Here is a 14341-nt window from a genome sequence, read left to right on the forward strand (position 1 = left end):
GAACCCTGTAAGAGTTCCCCGCAGGGCTCCCCACGCTGCGAATAGCAGCTTGCCGCCCGGTGGGCGGGGCGCCCTGAAGCAGAGTGCCCCGCGCGCCGGACAGACATCCGCAGCGTGGGGAGCACTGCAGGAGTTCCCCGCAGGGCTCCCCACCCTGCGGATAGCAGCCTGCCGCCCGGTGGGCGGGGCGCCCTGAAGCAGAGCGCCCCGCGCGCCGGACAGACATCGGCCAGCCCCACAAGCTCGGGGGACAGCGGGGAGGCGCAGCGCCGCCATCCCACTGTCCCCCGACCTGGTTTGGGGGTGAAATAAAGGAAAAAATGTTTTCCTTTATTTCCCCCCCCCAAAAAGTAGGTGCGTCCTATGGGACAGAGCGTCCTATGGGACGAAAAATACGGTAATTCTGAGATGTATTTTAATTAATTGATGTCTTTTTATGCATATTGTGTTGTTTTTATGAAGTTAGCTGCTCTGAGCCCGGCCTCAGCCGGGGAGGGCGGGATACAAATAATTTTTTAAAAAATTATTATTATTATTATTATTATTAACATTTCTGTTTGTTGTTTTCTTAGGTTTGTAATTGCTCTCTCTCTATATATGTTAACTGCACTGCGGTCTTCTTCATCCCTGAATCCTAGATGCAACTTGGCAGTCCCCCCCTTGAGAGAAAGAGGTCAAAACGGCAATCACCCTTCCCTCTGCCTCTGTCACCAGCCTTCATTCTTTGCTTGCTGGCTAATGAGGCTCCTCTGAAACATTTATGACCGTCTTCACACAGCCGGCAAAGCTCAGCCGGAATAAAGCTGGCAAGGAAGATGCCAAAGGAAGTTCTGCGCTCTTCGAGTCCCTCAGTCTGTTGGTGGGTGTTAATGAAAGCAGCTGCGCCACGCTGGGCAAGGTGCCTTTGGTGAAGGCGTCATTGCTTAGGACTTTCTTTGTGAAATTTTAATAAGTTTATCGGGGGCTTCGGTTGTGCTCGAAAGCAGGAAGTTTTCCAGCAGCTCAAGGTGCAGCTGAGACCGCTGATGAGTCATGGCCGCTCCTCCATTTGTACGCCTCACTGTGCCCAAAGTGGCTAATAAGTGGCTAACAGGATATCACATGAACGCTTTAAGAAGTATTAGAATCAAGTAGAAATAATATCTATAAAAGGGACCCCTGACCGACTCGGGGGTTGTGGCGCTCATCTCGCTTTATTGCTCGAGGGAGCCAGCGTACAGCTTCCGGGTCATGTGGCCAGCATGACTAAGCCGCTTCTGGTGAACCAGAGCAGCGCATGGAAACACTGTTTACCTTCCCTCTAGAGTGGTGCCTATTTATCTGCTTGCACTTTGACGTGCTTTCGAACTGCTAGGTTGGCAGGAGCCGGGACCGAGCAATGGGAGCTCACCCTGTCGCGGGGATTCAAACCGCCGACCTTCTGATCGGCAAGTCTTAGGCTCTGTGGTTTAACCCACAGCGTCACCCGCGTACCTTATAATAATATCTATAAGTGAATACAAAACAACAACAATGCATGCAACATCACATAAAACAATATAAATAGGTTAACCCAGTGTTTCTAAAGTTTTTAATCACTTTCAGAGCAAAAATTTGCTCGTGCCACGCTGATTTTTCACTCCTCTTTTCTGATCTTTCATATTTGTCAGAGTTAAAAATCCCTGTTCCACATCTAACCCTATTCAGTAAATAAAGAATATTATTTTGATACTGTGCAGGGCCAGATTTAGGTCTGATGAGGCCCTAAGCTACTGAAGGTAACGGGGCCGTTTATATGTCCAGCTGTCCTTTGTCAGCAACAAATTGTTGCTGTTTTTTGTATTGAATATATGCTATATGGTAATTTATGGACCTAATAGGTATCTAAAGCCACTTGCATATGCAGAATGTAGGCACCCTATATATAGAAATGAGCAAACCAGTGATATTTTAGGGAGCAGGCTAGCAGGCGTGGCCCATTACTTGCATCATACACAACACAAAACACTGTTGCTGTATGTAGGTTTTGTTTGTTTTTTATCTTATATTTTGGAAATGTACATCCAGTTTTTTTCCCTTTAAATTTTTTGGGGGGCCCCAAGAGAGTGGAGCCCTAAGCTATAGCTTGTTTAGCTTATACGTAAATCTGGCACTGATACTGTGCTATACTATGTTATTCTGAAATGTTTAAATGTTTCTTTGATTGCCCTTGAATCTTCCTGCCACATTTGTCATTCTGTTTTGCTACACCAGTGGGGCTCATTGCAGCCTTTTTGAACTACTAAGTCAACTTGTTTCTAAGACTCAGAAACCAACTCCTGAGGGATAGCTCTGTTGGTAGAGCATGAGACTCTTAATCTCAGGGTTCAAACCCTGTGTTGAGCGAAAGATTCCTGCATTGCAGACGATTGGACTAGATGATCCTCAGGATCTCTTTCAACTCCATGGTTCAAACAGACAGCTAAAGACGGGGCCTTTTCTGTGGTGGCTCTCCATTTGCGGAATGCCTTCCCCAGCGTCTCTCACCTTGTATCCATGCTGTGGCTTTTTGGTGCCAGTTAGAGACCTTTTCTGTTTGTTTGTTTCCAGGCTTTTTAGAAAACATTTTCATGCTCCTTAGAACTTTCACTCTGCTGGTATCCTCTATTGGCAATCTTATTAAAAACACAGTTTTTAATTCTCTCTTCTATTTTAGGTATTGTTTATGGTTTTAACCTTTATTCTAAACTGCCCAGAGAAGCTGGGTTCTTGGGCCTGTGGAAAAGACCCAAGATTGACAAATATAAAAGTGCTGTGTGAGTGAAATATCTAGACAGCCTTCCCTGAAGGGTAGAAAATGCAAAAACTGCCACAGCAAAAAGCTGGGCAACTGTTTTGTGGCAGCATCAAAGAGCTCTTTGTCTTTTAAATCCAGGTTCACCAAGCTGGGTCCCTGCAGATGTTTCAGAATACAGTTTGAGCTTGTCCCCAGTCGTTCCATCGGCCTTTCAACAACCTGGAGCCATCTGGATTTTTTTGACCAGCTCCCAATGACAATGCTGGCTGGGGGTGGGGGTGATGGGAGATGTAGGTAAAAACATCTGGAGGGCACCATGTTGGCAAAGTCTGATTTGTATCATCTCCCATCAGCGCTCCCATGACAAAGTCAGTCAGTAAAGCGGGGAAAATGTGTCAGGAACCAGCAGATTAAATAAGGTCTAAGGAACTCGTACCTATTTTTAGTCAGACTCCAAGTTAAATAAAGTGGCTTATTCATCGGTGAGATCCTAGATGAATTCCAGAGAGGACAAAGAGGCGTATGTCTCAGCCCTTCCTCCCTCTCCGGCGCTGAACACACACACAGAGCTAATGTCTCCCTGCCTTGTTCCCAAAGTGATTCGGAAAGAAGTCTAAAAAAGTGATTTGCTACATCAGCACAAGGAGCTGTTTGGCTGGTTTTCTGATTACTGCATTTTTCCTCATGAAAAGGACAGGAAATGATCAAAATAGCTTCCTGCAAGCCAAATGACTTCACTATATGCTTCCACATAGAAGAGTCAAAGTCTTGATCAGTCCCAGAGGATGAGGAAAAAAAATGTTGGTTGTGTGTTTAGACAGAAATGCTCCCACTTTTACCTGAGAGAGTCAGAGAACTGTCGTGTCCATGGGCTGTTTCTGTTCTCCTGCAGTGAAATGATCATTAGCATTGATGGGACTGTGTGGGTTGGCTTGATGGGGCAAGAAAAAACACAAGAGAAAAAGCAAGTTCACTCACTCTTTCTGACCCTGATATCTAATAGGTCCAGTAATGCTACTTTAAGGAGAGCAGGGAAGTAATATTTGGACTTTGTATTAGCTGAGCGCAAGTCAGTCCCCTGCCCCCTAGCAATATCTGCAGTTTATTTTAAGTTTAAGCATAAAAGGTAAAGGTAAAGGGACCCCTGACCGTTAGATCCAGTCGCGGACGACTCTGGGGTTGCGGCGCTCATCACGCTTTACTGGCCGAGGGAGCCAGCGTACAGCTTCCGGGTCATGTGGCCAGCATGACTAAGCCGCTTCTGGCGAACCAGAGCAGCGCACGGAAACGCCGTTTACCTTCCCGCCAAAGTGCTACCTAATAATCTACTTGCAGTTTGACGTGCTAGGTGGGCAGGAGCTGGGACCAAGCAACAGGAGCTCACCCCGTCGCAGGGATTCGAACCGCTGACCTTCTGATCAGCAAGTCCTAGGCTCTGTGGTTTAACCCACAGAGCCACCCTCGTCCCATAAGTTTAAGTATATTAGCACCCATAAGTACTGCATATGCCTAATAATATGGAAGAAGCTGGTTGGTATTTTGTATGATTCATAAATTTAATTGCCAGTTCATTCATTGGGGGGGGGGAGTCTAAACTGTTGTAATCCTTTTTTTTCTCTTTTTTTTAAAGAGAAGGTTAAGATTTGAGCTCCTTTCATAGGCTGTCAGAATCAATAGACTTCCTAATATGCCAGCACAATCTCATGTAGTGTGCTGATTTTGAAAAGTTTAAAAATAGGCACATGTCCCTTATAATGGAAAGGACAAGTGCTTTCTCAATGTGTCTGAAACACTGAGACAGATTAAGAAATTGCCTTGGCTTTCTTTTTTTTTTAAAAAAAAAAGAAGCACTGTGGGTTTCAGTCCCCAAATGTAGTTACGAGTGGCAGCACCAGGAAAAAATAATAATAAACTGGGGCGGCAGCAAAGAAGGGGTAAGGCTATTTCTAGGTGGGAGAGCTGTGCCCCACATGTTAAGATCTTTGAAAGAAAAATAACACTGTATGTCCAGGAGTCCAGCAATGCCAGTTTAGCATGCTCAGCATAGTGGGGAGGGGCATGGGACAGTTGCCCCAGCCGCAAAATTGTTAGGGGGCACAAATTTTCAACATCCGGTGCTGCACACTTTGTGTCAGGGGTCCAGTCCCTGGCTTGATCATACAGTAAGTGTAAAAGGATGATTTATTGTCAAAACAACAGATAGCTCTGTACGGCTCTAACACAGCCTCCCGGATCACGATGACCCTTCTGAAGATTCCTTCCAGTTACAGAAGATATTGAACTTTCTCACTTTGCGCCTCTTGCTTTGTTTCCAGTTTAACAGCCCTCCCCTTAGCCTACTCTTAGGAGGGATTGTCTCAGCTCCAATCTCTTCCTGTTCTGACAAACTGCTTCCTTCTCTGTTTGTGCCAGTTTGCACTTCTTGAGAGCATTGGCTGGGTTCTGCCCACTCTCAGCCATACCCTTGTCAACTGGCATTCCAAGGGGTGGGGGAATTGGCCCTAGCTGATGCTCAGCCTGCCTAGTAGTTAACCCTCTCTGTTCCTGGATGCTTTCTTCAGCTGGTTGCAAACCTTCACTGGGATCTGGCTGCAAACCTTTCCTTGGAGCTGGCTCATTCATGACACTTCTGTTGAAAACGGCTTCTCCATGGGAACCAGGAAGTGACCACTCCAGACAATGGAACAACTCTTCTTTTCTTATCTCTGCGGCTGTGATCTCCTGGGTGATGTGGATGCTGTTAGGCAGTTGAATGAGCATGCGTACTCTGTCTGTTTCTCTCCCTCCCACCCCACCTCTGTGTAACCCTGTGAGCTGGCAACCCATGCTACACCACTGCAGCAATGTGGGGAGCGAGCTCCTTTTTTGGGGGGGGGTGTGCTCTGAGGAGAGGTTGGGAGGACTCCCAGAACAGCTTGTGGGGTGAGGAAAGTGGAAATAAATCTTTTTTAAAAAGAAGATCAATTTTTTTTTAAAGAAATGTTTATTATACCAGCTCATCAAATCAGCTCCATTGTAGGCTTTTTAATTGACCAAATACGTCTACAGGCCACACAATTGTTGAAGGTTATATACAGATGGCAATTTACAAAAAAATGAAAGAACTACAAAGGAGCAGGTTTCAACAATATATTATTCCATAAAATCTCCCCCCACCCTTAAAAAAAAATGCACTGCATGTAATATACTACAAAAATATGATCAAACATCTCAAGGGGGATTTTCTTCTCATTTTTAAGTTTCTACAAAGCATTTTTATCTAGAAGCAAAAATAATAATACAGGAACCACCATTAGGTTTATCGGACAAGACAACACCACTGATAAAACAATGTGATATATGTGATTTCAATAAAAGATTTGTTTTCCTAAACAGTTCCCCCTCTTTCTCGTCTCAATTCCTTGCAGAGGATCTTACACTGCTTCTCACTGAGAGGGAGGTAAAAAAAAAGTACTTAAATGATAAAACATTTAAGTCCAGGATCAGTACATTAACTGTGTCACTGGAGGGGTAAAATATGAGAAGGGTGTTCTGTGCCACCCTGATTGCAGGAAACTGCAAAGAAATAGATCCTATAGTCATGCATTTTCTTCAAGAGAAGGGGGGAAATACATTAAGGTAAACCCATTTGAACTGAGCAGTGACTCAAGCCAATTCTGGCAAACTGGCCAAGCAATCTGAGCCTATGCATGTATGGATTGCAGGATGTGATTCCCCATTAAAAAGTCATACCCTGTCATTGACAACCAGGGTACGGGGGCTGGAGCTGGAGCAGGTGTGCTCCACCCACCCACTCTAAGTCAGGGAGAAGAAGTGACAGTTCTGATGCAGTTCTACATCATTACCAATTGGTTTTAATGGGGATTAATCTATAAACCTATGTACACTTACTTGGGAGAAAGCCCTACTGAACACAGTTGGACATCTCTCTGGATAAACGTGTAGGTTTGCACTATGAGTCACACCACTGATTTTAACTGGATGAGGGTCAGAAGCTATTAATTTCCTAAATGCATATAGCAGGGTTTTCTTTTAAGTGTTAGAGAGGAAATGCAGGCTATTTGGATTCACAAGCACTGGACTGTCCTCTTATAAAAAGGCAAAGGTAAAGGACCTCTGGACGGTTAAGTCCAGTCAAAGGCAACTATGAGGTTGTGACACTCATCTGGCTTTCAGGCTAAGGGAGCCAGTGTTTGTCCACAGACAGCATTCTGGGTCTTGTGGCCAGCAGGACTAAACCGCTTCTGGTGCAACGGGACACTGTTAACGGAAACCAGAGCGCACAGAAACGCCATTTACGTTCCTGCCGCAGCGGTACCTCTTTATCTACTTGCACTGGCGTGCTTTTGAAAGTGCTAGGTTGGCAGGAGCTGGGACAGAGCAACGGAAGCTCACTCTGTCGTGGGGATTTGAACTGCCAACCTTCTGATCGGCAAGCCCAAGAGGCTTAGTGGTTTAGACCACAGCGCCACCCGCATCCCTCTTACTCTGCTCATGTTGCTGATGGTAAGCTCTTAATTTACTTTGGAAGTGAACCTCACCTAAGAAACAGCTGGCTCCAGTGTCCCCCTCTTTTGAATCACGTCTCATTTGCTAAAGTGATGCTTCCTTGAACAAGCCAAGTATCGAAAGGGAAATGGGAGTGGAGTATTGTGGAGCTTTGGAGACCCTGCTCTCAAGATTGCTAAGCAGCTTCAAGGCTCAATGCTTAAACACACCCATGGTTCCCAAGGCTGCTCTGTGATGCGTTCCTGTTGACAAGAACAGCTAGATTCTCTTCTTTAAGAACAACAACAGCGCAACATGCAAATCCAGGAAAAGTCCCATGCTGTACAACTTCGCATGCCTGCAGACTCTTCCCCACAAAGTCACGCAACCCCTTGAAATAATGGGGGGAAGACTCAGAGGGAGGGAGATGCCTGAAGCAGCTCTTGAAATGAATGCTTCCTATGGTGGCCGCACAAGGATGTTGGTCTTTCAAACCTCTGTACCTCCTTAAGCACAGGAAGGTTGCAAATAACTTAGAGCAGGGATGGGGAACCTGTGGCCTGCCTGGCATTACTGAACTACAATTCCCACTGTGCCTGACTAACGGCCATGCTATGTTTCGGGCAGATGGGAGTTGGAGTTTGGGGGGCCATGGGCTGCCTCTCCTTGGCTTAGATCATTCTTTCAAGCCACATGCAAGATTGCAGAGGTTGTGCACAGCTGAAGGCAGGTGAAAGGATGTTTTCCAAGGGTCAATACTTTGGCCCCCCTGGGAATAATGTACAATGCTTTTTCCACAGGGCATACATGGACTACGATGGTAGTTGGAGGGATATTCTGATATGTTGTATTTCCCCATTTATTTTTGGTCAGTGCAAAGTTATTCAGAGCAACTGGTGAAAGAAAGACAGGAGAGAACTGCCAGGTACCAAGGAGGCCTCTGAGACACTCCTGAACGATTACACTATAAGCTGGGGGTTCCAGATATTCTTTGGCAAAACACATTCAGCCCACAAGGTCATTTGGTGACAATAAAAATGCAAAATTCAACTGAATTTAACATGTTGTTTTCCAGGACAACTACCGCCCTTCAGTGCCCCCAAAATAAACCACACCTTTACACACTAAGGTTGCTTTAATGGAGAAAATGTTTCTTTCCCCTCTACTACTAAAACGTCTACTGCACAGAAGTCTTTAAGTATATTAAAATCCAGCTACTAAGAATGTATTAAAAACTGTCTTATTAAAGCATTTGTTGGTCAAATATCTCAATAAGTTCCCCATGTGCTGGGGAGAAAATGTCAAGTCCGTAAGACATTTTGGAAAGGAGCCAGGAGCAATATTAGTCTGTATCACTTACCAGTAGAAAAATCTAGATTTTGGTAACTCCAAAGTTCGGAGACTAGAAAACCCTGGTTCTGTGAGTTTGTTCAACTGGCCTGCTTTATTCTGTTGCACAATATATAACAGAGTTTGAGCACTGTATATTCAGTATAGGATGAACAGAGAAGCAGCAGCATTTTAAGAGCTGTCACACCAGGGTGAAGCCTAACTCTGTAAACTGAGTTATCCCTTAAAAAAAGAAAAAACAAGCAATTGCACATTTGTGCACATGTCTATGGACATATGTGTTAATTCTTCATCTTACTTAAAAAAAACCACAACCCCACTTAAAAGCCACTATTGGAAGAGTTGGTGATGTTACAGGAACTAGCCAATAGGTACTCTCCATGACAGCCTTCATCAATTCCAGCTAAAGCACTCTAAAAAAACCCTTCATATGTGGGTTTTCAAGAGAGGTGGGACAAAAAAAACTTCATACAGAGGATTGTTATTAAACCGCCTCTGGTGGGAGGAAAAAGCTGTTTACACAGAGGACTGGAGATGTTATTAAATCGCCTGCTACACTAACAATGTCAGATATGTCTTCAGCCTTATTTTTCAGGGTCTGTCATTGAAAGCGGGGAGGCAGGGAAGCAAGTGATGCAAAAATGGGGGGAAGCACGAAAGGATGACTGAGGAAAAGACGTTGGGTTGTGTGCAATGTTAGTCATACATAGATCTATTGAAAGGAATAGACATGACTGACTTAGGCCCATCATTTGCGGAGGATTACATTTTCTTTAGCGTTTGATTCCCCCGTACCCAAGCACATAAAGAGTGAACTTTGGTTTCCACCATGTCCTGGAGAACTTTGGTCATCAAAGGTTTACATTGAGAATGATAGGTCCTTCGTGCTGAAACAGATTGTGGGGAGGGTCATCGCCTTGCGACATCAAAATGAGGGCAAGAATGAGGGGCAACTGGACTCCTCTGTCAAAGCACACACCATACAAACCTCTATCAGCTTCACCCCAGTCAAACTGTCATGGCTTCCCTCCCAAAGAATCCTGGGAACTGTGGCTTGATGAGAGGGCTGACAATTAGGAGATTACTAGGCGTCACTCATAAAACTACACAGAACTCTTGTGCCAGCTTAAGCTTACGGTGCAGATAAGGCTGCTAGTATCAGTGGCTCTGTTCATGGCACCTGCCAATTTAGGGAACCTTTTTCAACCCAATGGCTGCATATCCTCACAGCGAACATTCGAATGGTTGTGGTGGATGGTACCAGAGGCAAAAATCCAGTGGATATGTGACTCTTACTTTCAAATAGCAGGCAACATGAGAACGGGCCTTTTCTGTGGTGGCTCCGATTGTGGAATGCTCTCCCCAGAGAGGCCTGCCTGGCACCATCATCACATGTCTTTAGGCGCCAGGAAAAACGATCCTTTTTACCCACTGAATAATCTATGGGCTGTTAAAGCTGTGGAGTAGGTGGACTGTTATTATGACTGTTTTAGTATGATTCTGTTCTGTTGTTATGCTTTTTATTATGTTTTCATTATTGTGCTCTGTAAAATGTCTTCTTAATGTTGTACACCGCCCTGGGATCTTTGGCAGTGTATAAATGGAATAAATAATGATGATAATAATAATAACACATTCCAGCCACACACAAAAGTCAGAGGTTCCTGCAGCCACAGCTCTCTGTCTTCCATGCAGGCAAGCAAGAGGCATTGTCACAGTTCGAGCCAGGCAAAAGCACTTGAGGAGGCCACGGACCAAGGCCAGGGAGGGGCGTGGCCTCTGGGGTTAGGGGCGTGGCCTAGTGAGAGTCCCGAGGGCAGCAGGGACAGGGAGTCCTGGAGAGACACATTCAACCCCCGGGGCCTGAGGTTTTCCGCCCCCTGTACTAACGCCTCAGACCTGGCCACACACACGCACAAAACCCTCAGCAGACTAAATAGTCAAAATAAGACATTATGGTGTGAGGGACAGTACTAATTAGGCAAAAGATGCATCGCTTACCTGTTCCAGCCAGTCTTGAGACGCCAAAAATGTATGTAAAAAAGTTAGCAGGGTGTATATATCTATAATTATATATGTGTGTGTGTGTGTAGATATATATATATTTGTATATTTAAAATGTCATAAAAATAGCAACAATATTTCCTATCAACACCCTGGAGTAAATTCGACCTTGATGTAAATAGCAGCAATTGTTCCCCTGGTTTGGCAGGGGGCGCTCAGTTACACCATGGCAGAATTTGGACCGCGAGAGCATCGTTTGCACAAGTTTGTAAGCAAAGCCCAGCCAAGCAAACTAACACAGAACTGATTCGATTCACAAGCACTGGTGAACACCTAGTAAATGCACACTGATAAAGAACTCCTTAAACTTTTGTTTCGTTGTCTTTAAAATACACTGCGTCAGTAAAAGGCTGGTTCATTTTGATTTGCACACAAAAAGAGAAATTGGGCAATGGGATTAGGTATATTTCCCTTGTTCTGCGCCACTTAAAAGGCAGTCCTAAATATTCTATAAAGCCCAGATTCAAAAGTTAAGCTCGTGTCTCTATACAAAAAAAAAAAAAGGTACAAAGTCAAATCGTGCCATTATATTACATCAATTATCCATAATATCACAGTGCTAGTTTTTAAATGGCTAAGAGAAAAGAGGCTTAATAGATTTAAAGAGTTCTGTAGCCATGCAAACCCTTTTCGCATTGCCACGGATTGCTGATCGTAGCCTTACTCGAACAAGGCAATTTCATTTAAAAGTGCTAACTGCAACAAATTCAGCTTGCTCATGTTTAGTTTACATGTTTCGTGTTTACTTTAATAATCACTGGAATGTATTTCCGCAATGCGATCCGCTTCCTCCCAAAGGAGATTTAAATGATATGAACGCCAGCCTGAAAAGGTAAACTTTTTGAAAGGAACAGTTCTAAAGCCTACAAATTCCTGGTCACATACTAACTTAATTATTTTTTTTAAGGAAAAAAAACCCTTTTGCAATTTTTAAATAGATCACTCTGACATGTCTTCAGAATATGCTAGCTTTCTGATTAAGTTCACACCAAATCTCCGACTTCTGGCCCACTGAATGAAGTTCCTCAGTCATCATCTTCAGTTCTGGTTTCAGCGGATTCTGTACTGTCTCCCATGTCCTGATGTGGCGAAGCACCTGGAGGAGAAAACGTTTACTGGCTGTTTAGTTTCAGATGAACTTTCACTCGTCTGCAACATTCAGCCGCCTGAAGCAGTCCCTATTTCATGCTAAGATCAACACTCTTGCAGCACTGTCAAGATACCGGTCCTTGACTTTATCTACCCCTTTCTCTTTTTTAAATTAATCCATTTGTTTTTTTAAAAGTGCCAGTGGAACAAAAGGGAGGGGGTATCAAAAATGTAAACTACAAAGTGTCACCCCCGGGAATGACAAAAGTACGAAGATACAGCTCCAAAGGGATAATAATATTCATGTCATCTACCCCTTTTTCAGCCTCTTCATAGGAACACAGAAAGCTGTCTTATATGGAGACCTCGTCTGCACTACACATTTAAATCAACATCATAGTACAGTCATACCTCGGGTTACAGACACTTCAGGTTACGTGTTTTTTTGGGTTATGGACGCGCCGAAACCCGCAAGTACCGGAACGGGTTACTTCCGGGTTTCGCCGGTTGCGCATGTGTAGAAGTGCTAAAATCACGCTTTGCGCATGCACAGAAGCACCAAACCGCAACCCACACATGCGCAGACGCACCGTTGTGGGTTGCGAATGTGCATCCTGCATGCATCACGTTCGCAACCCAAGGGTCCACAGTACATTGGTACCTCCAGTTGTGAACAGGATCCGTTCCAGAGGTCCGGTGGGATCCCAAGGTTTCTGCAACCTGAGGATCACTGTTCTGCGCATGTGCGCAGCGGCAAGCTGCTTCTGCACATGCGCACACGGTAAAACCTCGTCCGATACTTCCGGCTTTGCCACTTTTGTAACATAAAGTTTACGTAACCAGAGGGTTACGTAAGCCGAGGTGCTGCTGTACCCTAAAACAGTCATGGCTTCCCCTAAGGAATCCTGGGAAGTGTTGTTTGTCAGCGGCACTGAGTGTTGTTAGGAGACCGCCCTAATCCCCGTGCGGAATTGCAATTCCCAAAGTGGTTCAATGTGTCAGAGTGGTGCATAAGCGCATCCTTGCAGAGAGAAGTCAAGAAATGGTTAAATGAGCAATCTTGTCACGAGTGCAATGAACTTGTGAGGTGTGTCAGAGGCAAATAACTGTGCTAAGGAGAGTATAAGTGGTCTTGTGTTATCAACAATCTGTGGGCTGGAACCTAACCTTCCTGTCTTGGGTCACTGCTGTGAGGGTGCTTTGCTGGAAACACTTCATTGCTCTATTCTGCAAGCTGCCAGTCTGGAATGAGAGGTAGACTGAGGTATGACCCCTTTCTACCACAGTCCTGAATGTGTTTAACTACACAAGCGATCGAAACCTCTGAGGACCATAGAAATGCTAGAGAACTGTTCTTCTACTAAAGGGACCCCTGACCATTAGGTCCAGTCGTGACCGACTCTGGGGTTGCAGTGCTCATCTCGCTTTATTGGCCGTGGGAGCCGGCGTACAACTTCCGGGTCATGTGGCCAGCATGACTTAAGCCGCTTCTGGTGAACCAGAACAGCGCACGGAAATGCCGTTTACCTTCCCGCCGGAGCGGTACCTATTTATCTACTTGCACTTTGATGTGCTTTCAAACTGCTAGGTTGGCAGGAGCTGGGACTGAGCAACGGGAGCTCACTCTGTCATGGGGATTTGAACCGCCAACCTTCTGATCGGCAAGTCCTAGGCTCTGTGGTTTAACCCACAGCGCCACCCGCGTCCCTTGAGTTCTTCTACTACCTGTCAGTAAAAATATACTGTTGCTGACCTTACTCTACTATCCGGCATATTTTCTTCTACAAGCAACGTCCTGTGTTCAATGCATAGCTGTCAACCTTTCCCTTTTCTTGTGAGGAATCCTATTTGGAATAAGGGAATTTCCCTTAAAAAGGGGGGAACGTTGACAGCTATGGTTCAATGACACAATTCGGTCTGCGCTCTGCTCATGCCGTAACACAACGATGAATTCCTCATCCCAGGAAAAGTCTGGGAACTGTTGCTCTGTGGGAAGCCATGGCTGTTTAAAGTGGCATGACACAGCCTTATAGCAATATAGAGTGCAGATGGGGCCTTCATCAGAGCACCAGTTAATCTACCTCAGCAAGGTTGCCAGAAGTCAACCTAGTCTTCTAGGAAAGCACTCTGGCGATTGTCAAAGGGACGCACCAGGGTGGAGATGCTTCATCCTGCTGTATCCTTTTCAGAGGGGGGCAGGCCTCTCCTTGGAAATATTGGGGGGCCTGCCCCCCCCCCAGATGGTGCCCCTGCAGGGAGGCCTCTAAAAGAAGGTGGGGAAACTTGGAGAAGACCACTTCTGCATTCCCACGGTCTTCAGATAAGCAGCTTGGAGGGTGACACAGAAAGGAAGACTGGAGGCCTCACAGCTCTCAAAGAGCTGGGAAGGGACATCAGGAAATCGGCAGATTGTACCCACAGTCCCTGTGGCTTCAGAGGCAAAGGGGCATGTGGGATTCTGAGGGGAGCCAGGAAGGTTGCTCTTCTTCCTCCCCGATGAAGAGCAGGGCCTCTTGCACCCGAGGAAAGAGCAAGGATGAATTCCAGTCGCCCTCTGAGGGTGAAGTAAAAGAGGTTCTATAACATTTCGTGACT

The 14341-nt window shown here is 45.3% G+C and overlaps 1 protein-coding gene across 2 annotated transcripts in view; it reads right to left on the reverse strand.

Moving 5' to 3' along the window:
* Positions 1–7939: 7939 nt before the first annotated feature.
* LBHD2 (LBH domain containing 2) overlaps positions 7940–14341 on the reverse strand; it is a 59525-nt gene continuing 53123 nt past the window's right edge. For both annotated transcript variants that reach the window (XM_081867240.1, XM_081867241.1), the window contains exon 4: positions 7940–11753. In XM_081867240.1, the coding sequence (XP_081723366.1) occupies positions 11683–11753 (71 nt within the window). In that variant the 3' untranslated portion in view covers positions 7940–11682. The remainder of the gene's footprint in view (positions 11754–14341) is intronic.

The sequence above is a fragment of the Podarcis erhardii genome, assembly GCF_964252035.2.
Source record: "Podarcis erhardii genome assembly, chromosome: 1".
Classification (NCBI taxonomy): domain Eukaryota; kingdom Metazoa; phylum Chordata; class Lepidosauria; order Squamata; family Lacertidae; genus Podarcis; species Podarcis erhardii.